Source organism: Podarcis pityusensis, assembly GCF_964106645.2.
Source record: "Podarcis pityusensis genome assembly, chromosome: 1".
Lineage (NCBI taxonomy): Eukaryota > Metazoa > Chordata > Lepidosauria > Squamata > Lacertidae > Podarcis > Podarcis pityusensis.
In genome coordinates this window covers 85,269,086-85,286,916 of record NC_138028.1, presented here as the reverse complement: position 1 = coordinate 85,286,916, position 17,831 = coordinate 85,269,086, and the positions used below count along the sequence as shown (strand labels likewise).

Here is a 17,831-nt window from a genome sequence, read left to right as displayed (position 1 = left end):
TATCATAACAACCCTTTGAGGTAGTCTAGGCTGAAAGGTATTAATTGGTCCAAGATCACCTGGTGAGATTAATGGCTGAGAGGGGATGTTTGGACTTGTCTTCCTAGATGTTGTCCAAGACTCTGGTGGCTACTACAGTACATTGTTCCTGTAACATAGCAGAACAGGGCTCTACATATCGCCTCTGGGCTAGTTCCCCCTGCTCTTAATCAATAAAGGGCTTGAGAGATGCAGAAGGTATTTGGCAGCTTTGGGTGTGTGAATTCAAGAGTTTTTCCTCCTCATTCAATGCATCTGTGTTGTGCATTATCATGATGGCACATTTTAATGCTTGTGTTGCAACCTGTCACCTGCAGGTCCTCTATGATGTGAGGGGCTTTCTGGAGAAAAACAGAGACACCTTTAGAGATGATATTTTAAACATGCTGAAAGACAGCAGGTAAGCAACTGTATTCGAACGAAGCCCAAACTAGTTGGGAGCTACAGGTGGGCATGGAGCAGAGTTGCAGAGCGTACATAACATCTGAACACTTTGATTGGGGGCAGGGAAGCTGTTTCTTGGACACTCAGTACTGTAGACAGAAGGATGGGGAACTGGTATGGAGTCCTAGCACATGCTTTGGACCATTTTGCAAGCCCCCAGAGGCAATTCATGGCTGTTGGAGCTTTAGCTGCCAATCAGCTCTTTGCCACAGGACTTCAGGTACCCAAACTTTCCATAAGATCCAGCATAATGTAGCACTTTCCAAGATTGCTCTGGACTACTGTAGTTCATCAAAAGGAAGAATGGGTGCAGTATGCAGTTTCAGAAAGAGATAGGCAGCACCAGCCTGTGCGTTTCTGCCTTTGGAATTTGTCAGTACAGCATGATTGCATCTTGCGTGCAGTTAACTTGCGTGATTTCAGCTTTACATGGTTGAAAGCCAGCCAGTTGAAATCTCACAAGCTAATTGCACATAAGGCAGAGAGCTCAAAAGCTCCTTTTGTGATGGGTTTTTCTGGCATGGAAAGAGCTTTTAAGTTCTCAGAATTGCTTACCGGACTCTGGGATGTTCTTTCACTTGGGCAGCCCTGCAAGATCTTGCGAGAGCATCCCAGTCTGAGAACTTAAAAGCTCTCTGCCTTGCTTGGAATGTAAAGATGGTCATGTGGGCCCAGTTCCAAGGTGGTGATCTGGGTATATGTGATTTTGCGTATATGCAGCACCCCCAGAACATAACCCCCATGCAAGATGTGATAAAATACATGTTTTCTCATGTATTTCATGCTCCTCTTTGTCTGCAGGCTGGATTTCATCTATGATCTCTTTGAAAGAGTTGCTGGCTGCAGCAGTGAAGACACACTGAAGATGGGAACTCAGAGGCGCAGGCCGACTGTCAGCTCACAGTTCAGGGTAGGAGCAGCAAGCCCAATGAAAGGTCAGGCAGACATTCAGACATAACAGCAGAAGCCCCAATAGGGTTTTTCTTGCCTGGGATGAGCTCAGCTTCCACACTGAATTGTGCTACGAACAGGACAGACATGCATGCCACCACTGAAGTGTTGTTTAGACCTTAGGCTTGCTACTCTCTATGCTTCACACAGACTCTCTGCCTTTTCTTTAATTTTTAAAGTGCCCTGTGTACATTTATTCATCAAAACATGCATTTCCCTCAGTCTCTTTTTCTTTTTCAAAAAGTCATTAGTTGGGGTTTTTTAAGGTTATAAAACAGCTCCAGGGATTGCAGGGAGCATTAACCAGTCAGTGCTGTGCATTGCCACCAGCCACTGTAAACTAGCAAAACTGCGTTCCACTAAGCCCAACCTGGTCAGAAAGTTGCGTGTGTGATGAGAATGTGGTGATTGTTTGCCTTCACCACAGATTCTGTGCGCATGTACACAACCTTTAAGAAATGTTGGGCCACACGAAATCCACTGTTCAGAGGTTCCTGTTTCCCCATCCTATCCACAAAGTTTTTGTATGACTGGCTGGTGGTGGGGTAGGGGCAAGAGAGAGGTCAGAATCTTAATTTTCCAAAAAAGTGACTCCTTTTCAGTGTTCTTTTCTTCTTCTTTTTAGGACTCCCTACACTCTTTGATGGCCACGCTCAGCACTTGCAACCCACTATTCATTCGCTGCATTAAGCCCAACCAGGAAAAGGTGACTTTCTAGAACTGCAACAGACAGTTGGGCAAGGTGGATGGAGAGCCACCAGACCTTAAATGATATCTAGGCTAGACTGGAAAGTGGTGTTGGTGTTTGGGGGACTTTCTACCCTTTTCTTCAAAAGATGGTGAGCTTATAGCCCACCAAAGCTGCAGGCAGAAAAATAAATAGGGCCTATTTAGGGGTAATAGGGGAATGTTTTGTGACTCTGGTCTGGCCACTTACAGGGTCCTCTCGTCTTTTGACCAGAGCTAGCACAGAAAGGAGTGGAACAAAGCATGCTGATGTCTGAGCCAGGACTGGATCTCTTTCAGTGGATTCTTAATGCAAGGGGTGGTGCTGTTTGTGCCATATAAGTCCACGGAGTGCCTTTCCTCTTAACACAGGGTTCCCTACCCCTTCCCTAACACATTTGAAGATGCATCCTACATAGCAACAATTCTCTCAATCCTAGAGAATTTTTTTTATCTACTTGATCTGTATGTGTGTGTATTCACAAGTGTCTGCACACTCAAGTAAGTGGGGCTCGTTATATGAGATTCTGAGGTTGCCCGTCACAGTGCTCATGCCAATATAATACTTTTTATACAAGGAAATCATTTCTTTCTTGTCTCCTATCCTTGGCTTGTCTGCACTCCTTGCTTTGCATAGTCTCCAAATCTCTTCAATCCAGAGGTGGTGCTGAAACAACTGCGATACTCAGGCATGCTGGAGACAGTGAAGGTCCGAAGAGCTGGCTTTCCTGTACGGTGGATCTTTCAAGATTTCCTCCTCAGGTAAAAGTGGCAGTGCAAGCAAGAGGGTGGAATTTTGCTGTCAAATGTGGCCTTCAGTGCTTTGGGACTTTGTGGAGGGGTTTGTGTGTGAAATAAATGACTCGATGTGGATGTTTTGCTTGTGAATAAGAGGAGAGCTAGGAGACCTGCTTTTGCGCAAAAAGCACAAGGTGAGTCTGGGCAGGTTGTCTCTTTGTCTCCTATAAAATTTGACAATGATTGCAGGCTACTGCTTTCGCTTTTGTTGTCTGAACAAAGAGACTTGCACGTCCATAACCATTTGAGATGGCTGGTTGGAAGGGAAAGGACAAAAAATAAACATTTCCCAAGCAAAGTATATTTCATTTGTTAAGCTGCAGTTCAGGACCTGGTTTAAACTACATTTTCTAAGTTTTAATGTTTGGGGCATTTGATTACTCTTAAGAGTTATTGCACTTCTGTAGTTGGATGCCAGTTGCTTGTGCTTTCAGACTGACTGGAAAAGACAGTGAAGGGCAGTCAAGTTACCAGCTGTTAAGAGCTTATAACCTGTCAGCACTCAGAAGCAAAAGGAGACAGCAGAATAGCCCCTCACAGGGGCAGGAAGCTTTGCTGAGGGAAAGAAATTGCTTTGTACCTTAACTCCTGGTCAAGAGCATTCCTTTGGTTCTCTCAGGTACAAGATGCTCTTGAAGAACTGGGGCAATCCTGACGGTGCAAAAGCCACTTGTGCCTCCTTTCTGCAGACATATGACAACACCCAGAGAGAATGGAAGCTGGGGAAAACCAAGGTATGCCCTTTGTGTGCAAAAGAGCATGTGGAGCAACGCTCTGTGCTAAGGAATCTTTCCAGAGGTAGCCTGGGTACAAGATTGATGTGGCTTCTAGAAGTTTCTGTGCCCACCTCTGCATAGATCATTGACCTCTGCTGCACTATGACTAGGCTTACTGAAACACACCCACCCCATCCTAATCCCAGCAACTCCATTCAGAAGTATAGTACACCCCTCATTGCTAAGCCACAGGCCGTGTCTTCTCAGGAGGTTCCTGTGTCACTGCTTAGGCATTTTGACACTGGAATGAGAACACAAGAAAATGTCCCAGAAGATGCTGTGAAAATGTTACCTGGTTTTTTGGGGCGGAGGAGGGAATCTGTGTTGATACGCCCCTCCTTCATTCTTGATACTGTATCTTCCTACTATCTCTGTAGCCCTCTCCTCCCACCCCATTCTGCAGTGCAAATGAGGAAGGGACTCGTGGGTTAGATGTAGACACAGTTGAACTGAGTGGGGTCAGGCGTGCATCAAACACTCCCTCCCCCCAAAGGTCGAAGCTGATTTGTTCTCCCAAGACTGGAAGAAGAGTTTGCAGTGCATGCTGTGTGCCATTGGGAATGATGGAATCCCCAGTGAGGGCTGCGCTATAAAATCTCGGTGGAAGCTTGCATGCTTTGCATTTAAAAAGTCCCAGCTCCATAGAATTGGAAGGGATCTGAACCCCCAGTTTAATATATGGCATCTGCAGTTAAAAGAATCTACAGATAAAGAAATTGGGGAAAGACCCTTCCTTGAGACCTTGAGGAGCTGGTGCCACAGCACAGTGCTGGAGTGGATGTTTCTAGGATCTGGTTCGGTACAAAGCTGGCTCCTTGTGTGTGCTGGCCTCATGCCAGCGTTTCTTAAGCAACAAGGCAGATATTAGTGTTGCAGTCATCTGGGGTGCAGATGTAGCTTCTGATCCATAACTAGCTTGCAAATATGTGCTTATGCAAACCCAGCTGAATGAAACAGAAGCAGCTTGGGGGTTTGTTTTTGTTTTGTTCTTAAAAGAAAAAGGACCCACGATTCCTCCACCCCAGCCCCTTTCCAAATGTCCAAATCAACAGACTGTAATTACAGGCCTGATGTAATTTCATTGCTAGGCACGCAGCCAACAAGGAACTTTGACAATGAGCATGCCTGTATGTATCTATAGCAATATGTAGAAGATAATGGATATTAACATCACTATAGTGCATATCAAATGGGTAAAATCTGTTTCACTGATAGAAATTTGGGTGCTACATTTGAGGTGATGGTAATTCTGCATACTGAGCAAACGTGGAATTTGGCATTGGGTGTGTCATGTTTAGAATTTATCCAGAAATTCAAATCTGTTATTTATTTCAAAGCAAGTTTTTAACTCTTAAGGCTGGACAGATAGGCTTTAAAGCAAATGAGTGGTGCTTGGTGAATTCCTATGTTTGTTGCCATCTGCCACAATAAATTGGGATTGAATGGAAACAAATACATGCTCTTGGCAAATTCACAGTAGTGGTGCTTCTCTGTATGCTTTTCTGCTTCCATAATGCAGGAGAACAAGAACAGTATCTGTAGATTTGGAGAAGGGACCAATTAAATTTATTTTATTTTATTTAGAAAATATGTTGTTGTTGTTTAGTCATTTAGTCGTGTCTGACTCTTCGTGACCCCATGGACCAGAGCACGCCAGGCACTCCTGTCTTCCACTGCCTCCCGCAGTTTGGTCAGACTCATGTTTGTAGCTTCGAGAACACCGTCCAACCATCTCATCCTCTGTCGTCCCCTTCTCCTTGTGCCCTCCATCTTTCCCAACATCAGGGTCTTTTCCAGGGAGTATTCTCTTCTCATGAGGTGGCCAAAGTATTGGAGTCTCAGCTTCAGGATCTGTCCTTCCAGTGAGCACTCAGGGCTGATTTCCTTAAGAATGGATAGGTTTGATCTTCTTGCAGTCCATGGGACTCTCAAGAGTCTCCTCCAGCACCAGAATTCAAAAGCATCAATTCTTTGGCGATCAGCCTTCTTTATGGTCCAGCTCTCACTTCCATACATCACTACTGGAAAAACCATGGCTTTAACTATATGGACCTTTGTTGGCAAGGTGATTTCTCTGCTTTTTAAGATGCTGTCTAAGTTCGCCATTGCCTTTCTCCCAAGGAGCAGGCGTCTTTTAATTTCGTGACTGCTGTCACCATCTGCAGTGATCATGGAGCCCAAGAAAGTAAAATCTCTCACTGCCTCCATTTCTTCCCCTTCTATTTGCCAGGAGGTGATGGGACCAGTGGCCATGATCTTCCTTTTTTTGATGTTGAGCTTCAGACCATATTTTGCGCTCTCCTCTTCCACCGTCATTAAAGGGTTCTTTAATTCCTCCTCACTTTCTGCCATCAAGGTTGTGTCATCTGCATATCTGAGGTTGTTGATATTTCTTCCGGCAATCTTAATTCCAGCTTGGGATTCATCCAGCCCAGCCTTTCGCATGATGAATTCTGCATATAAGTTAAATAAGCAGGGAGACAATATACAGCCTTGCTGTACTCCTTTCCCAATTTTGAACCAATCAGTTGTTCCATATCCAGTTCTAACTGTAGCTTCTTGTCCCACATAGAGATTTCTCAGGAGACAGATGAGGTGATCAGGCACTCCCATTTCTTTAAGAACTTGCCATAGTTTGCTGTGGTCGACACAGTCAAAGGCTTTTGCATAGTCAATGAAGCAGAAGTAGATGTCTATCTGGAACTCTCTAGCTTTCTCCATAATCCAGCGCATGTTTGCAATTTGGTCTCTGGTTCCTCTGCCCCTTCAAAATCCAGCTTGCACTTCTGGGAGTTCTCAGTCCACATACTGCTTAAGCCTACCTTGTAGAATTTTAAGCATAACCTTGCTAGCGTGTGAAATGAGTGCAATTGTGTGGTAGTTGGAGCATTCTTAGGCACTGCCCTTCTTTGGGATTGGGATGTAGACTGATCTTCTCCAATCCTCTGGCCACTGCTGAGTTTTCCAAACTTGCTGGCATATTGAGTGTAGCACCTTAACAGCATCATCGTTTAAAATTTTAAATAGTTCAGCTGGAATATCATCACTTCCACTGGCCTTGTTTTTAGCAGTGCTTTCTAAGGCCCATTTGACTTCACTCTCCAGGATGTCTGGCTCAAGGTCAGCAACCACACTACCTGGGGTGTACAAGCCATCCATTTCTTTATGGTATAGTTCCTCTGTGTATTCTTGCCACCTCTTCTTGATGTCTTCTGCTTCTGTTAGGTCCTTTCCGCTTTTGTCTTTTATTATGGTAATCTTTGTATGAAGTGTTCCTTTCATATCTCCAATTTTCTTGAACAGATCTCTGGTTTTTCCCAATCTATTGTTTTCCTCTATTTCTTTGCATTGCTCGTTTAAGAAGGCCTTCTTGTCTCTCCTTGCTATTCTTTGGAAATCTGCATTCAATTTCCTGTATCTTTCACTATCTCCCTCGCATTTTGCTTGCCTTCTCTCCCCCGCTGTTTGTAAGGCCTCGTTGGACAGCCACTTTGCTTTCTTGCATTTCCTTAGAAAATATATAGACCTCTTAATCAAGAAAACCAAAAACTACCCAAGTGATGTACAAATAAAATTGAAGGTTAAACGCAGCAGAAATCCACAAAAACAAAAATATGTAAAAACATAAATAAAAACAAATACATATATGTATAAAAAAGTATGTAAAACCATAATAATTAGAAATAAAGATAAAACCAATAAAGCTTTTAAAACAGATATACAGGTGACTAAGTTACATATCTGGGTAAAAAGGTAAAGGTACCCCTGCCCGTACGGGCCAGTTGTGTCCGACTCTAGGGTTGTGCGCCCATCTCACTTAAGAGGCTGGGGGCCAGCGCTGTCCGGAGACACTTCCGGGTCACGTGGCCAGCGTGACGAAGCTGCTCTGGCGAGCCAGCACCAGCGCAGCACACGGAAACGCCGTTTACCTTCCCGCTATAAAGCGGTACCTATTTATCTACTTGCACTTAAGGGTGCTTTCGAACTGCTAGGTGGGCAGGAGCTGGGACCGAAGTCAGGAGCTCACTCCACCGCGTGGATTCAAACCACCGACCATATGATCAGCATGTCCTAGGCACTGAGGTTTTACCCACAGCGCCACCCGCGTCCCACATATCTGGGTAGGCTTCCTGAAATAAAAAAAGTTTCCAGCAAGCATCTAAAGCAATACAGTGAGAGGGCACCCTGCCATTAAGGTGTAGCCACCAGCATTGCTGTCTCTTCTTCACCCAAGGGGTCTGCACCAGATTTGCTTTGTGTCTTTGTTAGGAATAAATTAGATGCTCTGAGTTAATAAGGCCGCTAGGGAGCACAGTTGCTTGGGACAGCAATTCAAGAAGTAGTCCGGCAGGTCACAAATGTGCCTTCCTTAAAAGGCATGTGGGGGGGGGGGGATATGGTGAGCCATAGACTCTTACTGATTAGGCAAGGGCAACCAGTCGCAATTGCCAGCTGCATTTAGAGCCCCTGCATTTAGAGCATGCCAAATTCAGGGTGAAGTAACTGGGCCCAGCCAGGACGTTTTAGGCTGCTGTGTGATTCCTTTCTGCAGCTTATCTTTCATTTCCCAGTGACACGATGTACAGTCTATGCATTATATTAATGTTCTGCAGCTTGTGCTGCCTTAAACGGAACTGGGGAGGGAGGAAAGCTCAGGCATCAGTCCTCGAGCAAGGGAGACCAAAGGCGGCTTGCCACTAGCAAGAGAGGAGAAAGGAAACTGCTGTCTCTCTGCATACCAAGCACTTGGAGTTAATAAATCAACCTTGGAGCCATTAAAGAGAACAGGCTCCAAGTGACTGGTGCGGCAGACAACTGACCTTTGACCCCACCAAGAACAATAGAACTTTCCCTCTCTCGCTCACTCTCAGAGTTGCTGGTCCATCTGAGAAGGGACCGGCTGCCTCGCTGCCCTTTGCTTGCTGTTCAGGGAAGCAGGGCCACTTGGGGCAGGGCTCGAGCTCTTTGAAGTCTTCGCTTCTCAGGATGAGCAAGGAAGAGGGGCAACAGGGTGGGTTGAGGGGGCTCTGCCGCCTATCCAGATGGGATTGATTTCAGAGGCAGGAGATAAGGGAGGATGGCCCACTTTATGAAAGACATTGAAGGAGCAAAGGAAAGAGAGTCACATCCCTGATTAGTGGCAAAGCAGATGAGAATTGCTGGGGCACACAGACCACTTTTAAAAATTACTGTGAGCCACAAGGTGGAAATGACAAGGAAGGAGAGAAACCATTGGAAGTAGGAGGTAGGTCAAATTTAAGCTACAAAATTGGTTTTCTGGCATCCAAATAAAATGGTGGGGTTTTATTAATTTATTAATATTTATTAATAAAACATTAATAAATATTAATAAATTAATATTAATATTAATATTAATTTATTATTTATTTATCTTTAATAACCAAGGTTTTTTACCCTGGTTATTAAGGTGGTTTGGGGCCATTTGGGTAGCAATAGGGGGATGCCTGGCATTTACAGAGATCAGTATGTTCAGTGCCAGTGGTGCTCTGTCAAATGTTCAAAAGCCCTCTAGAAGCCAAAGCTTAATACAACATTGCTAACCAGCATCACTGGGTGTGACGGATGGTGCATTGTTAAAATGCTGCTATAATGGCCAAGGAAACCCTAGGATCTGCTCCAATGTGGAGACCCAGCCTGGATTAAAGCTGAGGCAGAGGATGGAGCCCTATTTATATGTAAGGATTACAATAACGACTCTCTGGTACTGTCCTCTGCATTGCAGATGGAGAAGTCAGTTGCCGGGTTTGAGCAGTGGGCGCATTCTGTGGAAGGGCAGGAGCAGTATCTGCACAGGGTTCTCTACTGGGGGTTTCATTGCATATAAGCTTGCAGAAGCTAAACTTGGGGGTTCAGTGAAGAGGTACAGTTCATGGAGGAGAGGGCTACTAGCCATAATGGCAAGTACCCAGTCAAGGCAAGGCAATGCAAGATTTGGAGTCATACAAAAAAATTCTTAGAACCATTCCACACATTATACGGCAGTGAGCTAAGATTTGTTACCAAGTGTAAAGGCAACATGTTGCTGCGGACTGTCCTGGCTACCTAAGAAGTGTGCATGTATACACATGTGTCCAAATGCATGTTTCCATCATTCTTTCATTTTTAGGTACATACCTTTAAAAAAATAAATGTTGAAGTGGTAGGAGGAATCTGTACTTTTGTAGGAGCACCACAAAGGTGTTAAAGAATGATAAATTTTCTAGCCTTCACCTAGAATGCCGTAATATGGTATTCTTGCTCCAAGGATAGAGCTGCCTTATTTCAGTGACCTTGCCTCTGTCCTTTTAACAGTGGCCTCACCAACAAATTAAGCTGGTGGTAATAATAATAATAATAATAATAATAATAATAATAATAATTATTTATTTATACCCTGCCCATCTGGCTGGGTTTCCCCAGCCACTCTTGGTGGCTTCCAATGGAATATTAAAAACACGATAAAACATCAAACATTAAGAACTTCCCTAAACAGGGCTGCCTTCAGATGTCTTCTGAAAGTCAGCTTTTCCTGGCTAAGTGGTGTCTCAATCTGCTGTTACATGCACAGGAGCAGAGTGAGCAAAAATGTTGGCAATCCTAGCCCTAGGCAGAGCAGACTTTCCAGTTCTGATCACTTAAAACTCTTGCTCTATAGTGGTGCAGCATCTGTAGCTATTGCTGGCAATTAGGAGCGTGGGAAGTTGTGTTTCTATTGAGTCAAGCACCTTGGTCCACCTAGCTTAGTACTGTTCACGCTGACCTACAGTGACTCCTCCAGTGTTTTCCAGCCCTGTCTGGAGATGCCAGGGACTGGATCTGGAACCTTCTTGCATGCAAAGCATACGCCCCACCGCACAGCCACAGCTCTCCTTTCCTTTGCTGCCTAGAAAACAAATAGGTCTTAAAAGAGTCATGAGTTTGCCTTGTGAGCCCAGTCCCTTTGTGCCTGTCAAGAGGCCCTGCCTCTGCGTTGAAGCATAGGGCCCCTCTTTGTCTCTGGAGGTGAGGCCGAGGTTGAGGGTTAGCGACATGTCCCTGCCCAGTGATCCTCTTTGGCCTGTTCTGTTCCTCCAGGGTGTTGCTGGGGGCTTTATGAGCAACCTGGGCAGGCGAGGCTTGAGGAGTCCCTGCGTGGGCTTGCACATGTGCTGGGCAGGATGGGGGAAGGAGTGGGAAGTGCTTCCTGTGCAGTATATTTCAAGGGGGGGATTTCTATACTGAGCAATTGTTTGGTGGAGGAAGGAAAAGGGCTAGTATAAGGAATTGTAGAGCACAGGAAAGGAAGGGGAAAGCAGGATGGTCTTTGTGTTTCTCATTAGGGACAGAGGGGAGCAGCTGCTGATTGTCCACTGTGGCAGTCTGGACTTTGTTTGGATTCTTGTAGCACAAGTTTGGGCAGGGGACAACTAGGCAGAGAGGCACTGTGCTATACTTTTTCCTTGCCAGCTTTGCCCTTCACACCAGTTTCCGCAAGCCTCCAGCTTCCTGCCTCAAGCTAGGGAGTTCTGAAAGGCACCTGTGATTTCTATTTGATTTCTGCAAATGCTGCTCTACCAATTTTGAGCAAGGCCATGTGTCCAACACTTGGGGCTTTATAAGTGTGCATGTCTGCACAGGTTGCGTCCAAATGGTCTCCCCTGCCCCCCCCCCCTTGCGGGCTGCTCATTCACATCCCCTAAGCCACACAGCACCCACATGCTGATGATCCCCTTGCCCTCCATATAGCTTTCTCTGCAAATATTCATGTGATCAAGAGCTTTTTGTACTCCTGATTTAGAACTTCAGTGCAGAAAGGAGACTTTAATGCATTGGCAGCCTAAGCCTTTGGTTGCATTGCCTTCACCTCAGGCAAATGTGGGAGGCTAGCCATGAATGCAGTTGATGAAAACAGATTTCCTTGGGGATGTTAATGCAATCTTCAACCACTCAAGTCCTCCAGAAGAATGCTGCACTCAAAATACCAAAGGCATTTGCTATCCCAAATATCTGTGCCACATAACCCAGGGATTGTGGCCCAGAGTCTTTGCAGCGTTACAATGCATCCTCGGAGTCACCTTTTGGATTGTGTGTCACTTTATTTGACATCAGATGTCAAAGCAATAAATAACTACCTGATGTTTAGAAGACATCTTAAGGCAGCCCTGTTCAGGGAAGTTTTTAATCTGTGATATTTTACTGTATTTTTGGTTTCTATGGAAGCCGCCCAGAGTGGCTGGGGAAACCCAGCCAGATGGGCGGGGTACAAATAATAAATAATAATAATAATAATTATTATTATTATTATTATTATTATTAATTGGAGTACCAATGATTTTGGTCCACCGACAGCCACACAGGTGGACCAGGCCTAACCTTCCATCCTTCTGGAACCTCCCAGACAGGAATGAGTAACAGACCAGGCCCATGGATGTTTTCCAGACCCCACTGTTGGCATTCCAAGACCTCATCATGGGGCTGCTGAAATATCTAATGAGATTGATGCAGTTTCCCTGACCCGTGTGCGGTCATGCATCACCCACCAGAGCCACAAGTGTAGCCTGTTCTGAAAGCAGGCTTCATGCCTCCTGGTTTCAGGAATAGCACCCAGGTGTGTCTTTTAATAAAAAAGCAAAAGCAGAATGACCACTTGTTCTTCTGTGCATTCAGGGTGAGCCACACCTCTTGGGAAGGTTTGATTGCAGAGAAGGCAATGAAAGTGAGAAGGAATCTTCCAGCCAGCAAAACAGCTTGGAGACAGGCTGGCACTGAGGCAGTGATGCAAAGAAGCAGCCAGGGAGAAAATATGTGTGGATTATCTGCAGTGCAGGAAATGATATTTGGAAAGATTCTTCCTCTCCCTCCTCACCCCACCCCCCGCGGTGCCCCCCCAGCTTCTTTTCTTGGAATGGGTATCTTGTCATAGTTTGGCCAGTTTTTCTTCTGCATTTTGCATGCAGCGCCTGGAATGTTGACACACATACCCAGAGCCTCATTAGCAGGACTCGAGCAGCAGGCCCAGATAGCCTTAAAAGATGTCACTGAGCCAAAGAAAGGGTTAATAGTTAAAAGCAGTGCAGCCTCCTCCCCCCTTTTTCTCTCCCCCTTAATCCTTGAGCCTGCAGTGTGGAAGAGAGAGAGAGAGAGTGTGTGCGGGGGCTGGGCTGAGTTTGGCTCCTCTCCCTGCACAACTTTCTCCCTTGTCCATCAGCGACAGCACCCAAAGGGGAAGGGCTGGCAGAGCAGGGACTGGCTCTGGCGCAGGAGCATAAAAGGAGCCCTGTGTGCCTTGTTACGGCAGGCAGGCAGGCAGGCAGGCAGGCATGGGACCTGCTGGTGCTGCCTGGGACTTGCTGTTTCCTCTCTTTGTGTTTGATGAAACTCCTCCCCGGGGTACCAGGTTTTCCTGAAGGAGGCTCTGGAGCAAAAACTGGAGAAGGCCCGGGAAGAGGAGCTGAGGAAGGCGGCAACCATCATCCGAGCCCACGTCCTGGGCTACATGGCAAGGTCAGTGCTTGAATCGCCTTCTTTGCCCAGCTGCTGGAATGCTCCTTGCTGCCAGGTCTCTCTCCTTTCCAGCTTGCTGCTTCTGGCAGGGCTTCCACTGCTTTCCCCCTTCTCTGCTCCCTCTTGAAATCCCCATGCATTCCCAAATGCAGGCCACTGACTGTGAAGTTGCTTACTTGCCCGGGTCTCTGTCCCCTGCCCCTTTCCTGTTGCATCTGTAATCCCCCTGTGAAGCTACCCTGCAGAGAAACTCCCCAGCTCCCCCTCTCTTGCTCCGCACTGAAGACCCTCAGCCCAATCTCTGTCTTTATTTGCCAGACCCAGGCCAGTCTTCCTCACTTATAGCCCCCCTCTCCAGATTCCGCTTCCCTGGTGGGCTCTTCTGGGTGGGGGTAGCTGTAAACTGGCTGGCTCTGCATCCCCACCATCTATCTGTCTCTGCCTTTTCATCTTGCTGTTAATTGTTGTTGTCTTGTTCTGGCAAATTGCTATGTGTGCCCATTCGGACAGTCACCTGTGCTCCGCAAGGACACTGGTGTTGCTTTGAGGAATTATTGCATGGGCTGCCTGTATTCCAGGATCGTGCCATTAACAGCGCAGGGGTTGCTACTAGACGAGGAATTCAGCACCCTGGCAATTCAGCTTCATTTTTTAAAAAGTTTCTAGCCTTTAAGGTTGCAAAGAGGCCTGAAAATGTGTGAGCAGCCCCTGGTGACATCTCAAACGCCATTGGCTAGGGAAAGTGGAGGGTGGGAGCTGAGCTGAACTGCTAGGAGGTGGGGGGGAGGGAGGGGCTCCATGTGCTTTTTTCTCTTTCCTGTAACTATCTGAAAAAGACTAAATATTGCATAGGAAATACTGCCTATGCAAATTTACATAATAAAATATGCACATAAAACTGGCATCTACCTTTCCTTAAAATAAAACAAAATGCAAAGTTCACAAAGCCCTTGGTGTAGTTTAGATTTGGGCCTACCAAACTAGAATGTTGATTGGTGAACAGAATAAGGGCAATCTGCCTAGTCTCCCCCCCTCCAATACTATCCAAGGGGGAGGCAGGCTCCGTTCTTCAGGCAAGGAAGTCAAAGCTGCATCTGCTGCCTACAGCAAGACTTGGCTGGACTCCAGCTGCAGACATGGATTTCCCAGGCTGTGAAAACCATCTGCATTTTGAGGGTATAATCATGAGCTAGGCCCAGGTCCAGGCCATTGCATATGAACTGGGATATTGTTGCTAATGGCATTGTTGCCACTGCCAGTGCTGCTGTCACCAGAATTCTGCACCAAAATAACCTTCTGGAATTCTGCAAACTAAGAACCTTTGCGTACAGATTGTTTTATTTTGCACAACCTGTTACTTTCTGTTAGTTGTATAAAAGAGCAAGAGCCATGCAGGACACTGGAACAGGACTAGCCCTACCATCAGGCAAGGTGTGTCACTGGCATGCAGCAAATTGGCCGTTGTTTTGTTTATTATAATTATTATAATTTAGCTTGCCATTGGGGAGTGGGTGCTATTTGGATCTCCTGTCTTAGGCCATAGGAATCTTACTGGATTCCTAACCCCCCCCCCCCAATCACTGGAAACCTTGTTCTGTCACCATGCCGGCTTCTGAAGCCTAAGAGGATATGATGGCAGCACAAACTGTGCTAGACGATTGATTCTGCAGAACCGGCAGAACAGTTTTGAAGCAAACAAGCAGTGCGCTGGAAGGGGTGATGAACATGCTTTCCCTGCTGAAAATGCCTCTCGACCACTTTTCTCCTGGCAGGGCTTCTGTATCAGAGCTCAGGTGGGAGAAAAGGACAGGGGTGGGTGGGTGGGTGGGTGGGTGGAATACTGGGGAACCGCATGAGCAGGGAGGCTCCTTCCATTTTACATTCCTTTGCATGCAATTGTCCCCTTCCATTCCCCACAGATTCTGGATGAGTCTCCTGGTGTATCTTGTTAGACCTTGAGGTTTCACCAGGATTTGCACACAGATTATGGATCTTAACAGCTTTAAGCATGTGAGAAACTTGTTTGTTTGGGTATTTTAAAAAATAAGTTTTAATTTAAGCTTTGATTCTCAGGATGCTGAACTCAGTGTCAATATCCATTTCAATTCTTGTGCAGTGCAGCCACAGGCTTGCAGAGCACACACATTCCCTGTTCTTTAGCAGGAGACACCTCATAGTGCCACATGGAGTGTCAAACATAGCAACTGCCTGACTCTTGTAAGTATATTTCCTAGATAATGCTTCTGTTCCACAGAAATAATATACTAGTTTTTCATATTGGTCCTCAAAAAGAAAAAGAAAAGCATATAATCCATATTGGATTCATGTGGACTGGCCTTAATTGCACTAATAAAAGAAGCAGACCCTCAATTCAGGCCAGGAATGTTAGGACTTAGAATTTGAGTTTTTTCTACGCCTGCAGATTAACTACAGAGAAGGGAGATTCTGAACATGTACAGAGTGCACAGTCTCATTACTAATTAAAGGCATTCCCCAACTCTCTCTCTCTCTCTCTCTCTCTCTCTCTCTCTCTCTCTCTCTCTCTGGTACGGGGACCTTAGCTTCCATATGTGGGTGTGGGTGTGTAAAAACTACCCATTCCTCTGTTTTAGCAGTGCATGGCTGTCTATGTGGGAGCATCTGGAAAAAAGACTGATATGCTGGGAGGAGGTCATGACAGGAACCATCCCTTTATTGTTTGGAGGGATGGGGGAATCTGCCATTTTGCCTTGGGTTGGGAGGTTCCTTGCCATTACACCACTCAAAGTGCTTAGCAAAGACAGAGCTGGTGTAGAAACAGGAAATGAGTGGCCCCAAGAGGGAGATGCCTAAAGCATTCTCCAGAAACCAGATGGGTGACAGATGGAGGAGAAAGGAAATCATGGAAGGAGTGGCTTCCTGGGGAAATGTTTTTTGGAGAAAGCGGCTGTGGTTGTGCTGATTCATTGAATCTGGCATCTTGGTACCCCTGGGTCAGATGGTTTCTGAGGCAGATGCTGAGGAGAACCTAGTGAGCAATGGCTGTTGATTGACAGTAACCCCCACCTTGCTTTCGTTGACTCAGGAAGAGGTATCGAAGGGTGCTAGCCAGTGTCGTGACTATCCAAAAGAACTACCGTGCTCACTTCTGGAAGAAATCCCTTCTGCGCCTGAAGGCCTCTGCCATTGTCCTGCAGAAGCACTGGCGTGGGCAGCTGGCTCGCAGCCTCTACCGGCACCTGCTAGAGGAGGAACAGCAGCGGAAACGGGAAGCTGAGGAGCAGAGGCGTCGAGAGGAAGAGCGGATTAGAAAGGAGGAAGAGGAAAGACAATGGCAAGAAGAGAGGGAGCGTAGGAGGAAGCAGGAGGAGGAAGAGGAGAAGAAAAGGTACCAGGCAGTCTTGGTTCTGTCTCCCTGGCCCAGCTTTCACAAAATTGCAACTGAAGAGGCAGACCTGTGCCAGGACTGTACCACTTCAGACTGCAGGAGTGAGAGGGATGTACATGATTTAATGTTCCTCCATGTAAAGGATTCCCTGCGTATAGAAAATCAGGTGTCGGGGATAAGGATTTTGGTTTACCTACCTCTGGTGCTTTAGTTTCCTATGTGGAGGACTGTGGGGTATTTTTCACCCCCTTGCCATTTGATCAGCCCCCTGTAGCCTGAAGCGGAACAGTCCAAACAGGACTCTGCCTTTGATGTGTTGCTCCTGATAGGCAGAGTTTTGTATATTCACCTCTTTAAAAGAGCAGCAACACAGCACCAAACTTCTGTATCCAGGTGAGCCAAATTGTGCTCAGACAGACTTGAATTTGGTGACCTTTTAAAAAATGAATTATGGGAAGTAAGTCTGCATATATATGTTTCTAGTAGGGGAGGAGCCATGCATGGCCCTGAAGCCCCGCCTCCTGACCATTGGAAACATTACCCAACATCCTCTCTGCCTTTGCAGATTTCCCCAGTTACTTCCTGCATTCTTTTTTGAGCCCAACCTCACTCCTTTATAGCTGCAAGCTGATACTAAATTCCATGCTTAGTGAGAATTGTAGAACACTCAGTGCTAATGATAGGGCTCATCTGGACTGGGACTTTTTCCTTTTGGGCACTCCTATACTCAGCACAAGAGACTAGCTATGGAGGTTGCACAACTTGCTCTGGTCAAGTGCTGGTCCCTGTGAGCCAGGTAGGCCAAGGTGGTCTGAAGCTTCCTGAATATCTGGACTCTGCAGAATTTGGAAGCCCCAAAGCAGCGCACCTGGGCATGTCTTTTAGTCTCTGGGCTGAAAGGACGACTAAGCGCTAGGCTGTGAGGTTGTCGCAGGACATCATTGCAGGTGGCTGGTTCAGGACTACAAGGGTGAGCGCCACAGGTTGCAATGCAGTGGTAGTAACTGCTCCCTTCTAACACTATGATCCTACTTTCTATAAACATAAATTTTATGAAATAAACAAATAAGGGTGTATGGTTTCTAAACTACTTTTTATTTGAAGACAAAACCTCCAAGTAGCACAACAATAAAATAACACAGCAGCAGTAGCATGTCAATATAACCTTGTGGGAAAAACCACCTCATTAAAACATCAGTACCATGTTTTTAATATTTTCTTGTTTGTAGGTCACCCAGGGAATATTG

General features: G+C 46.1%; 1 protein-coding gene across 3 annotated transcripts in view; it reads left to right on the top strand.

Annotated features, from left to right (window-relative positions):
• The window catches only part of LOC308475875 (unconventional myosin-X-like), a 79,872-nt gene that overhangs the window by 40,712 nt on the left and 21,329 nt on the right, over nucleotides 1–17,831 (top strand). For all 3 annotated transcript variants that reach the window (XM_081003350.1, XM_081003351.1, XM_081003352.1), the window contains 7 exons: nucleotides 357–439; nucleotides 1,285–1,393; nucleotides 2,060–2,140; nucleotides 2,798–2,922; nucleotides 3,578–3,692; nucleotides 13,111–13,217; nucleotides 16,282–16,584. In XM_081003350.1, coding sequence (XP_080859476.1) covers nucleotides 357–439; nucleotides 1,285–1,393; nucleotides 2,060–2,140; nucleotides 2,798–2,922; nucleotides 3,578–3,692; nucleotides 13,111–13,217; nucleotides 16,282–16,584 — 923 coding nt within the window. The remainder of the gene's footprint in view (nucleotides 1–356; nucleotides 440–1,284; nucleotides 1,394–2,059; nucleotides 2,141–2,797; nucleotides 2,923–3,577; nucleotides 3,693–13,110; nucleotides 13,218–16,281; nucleotides 16,585–17,831) is intronic.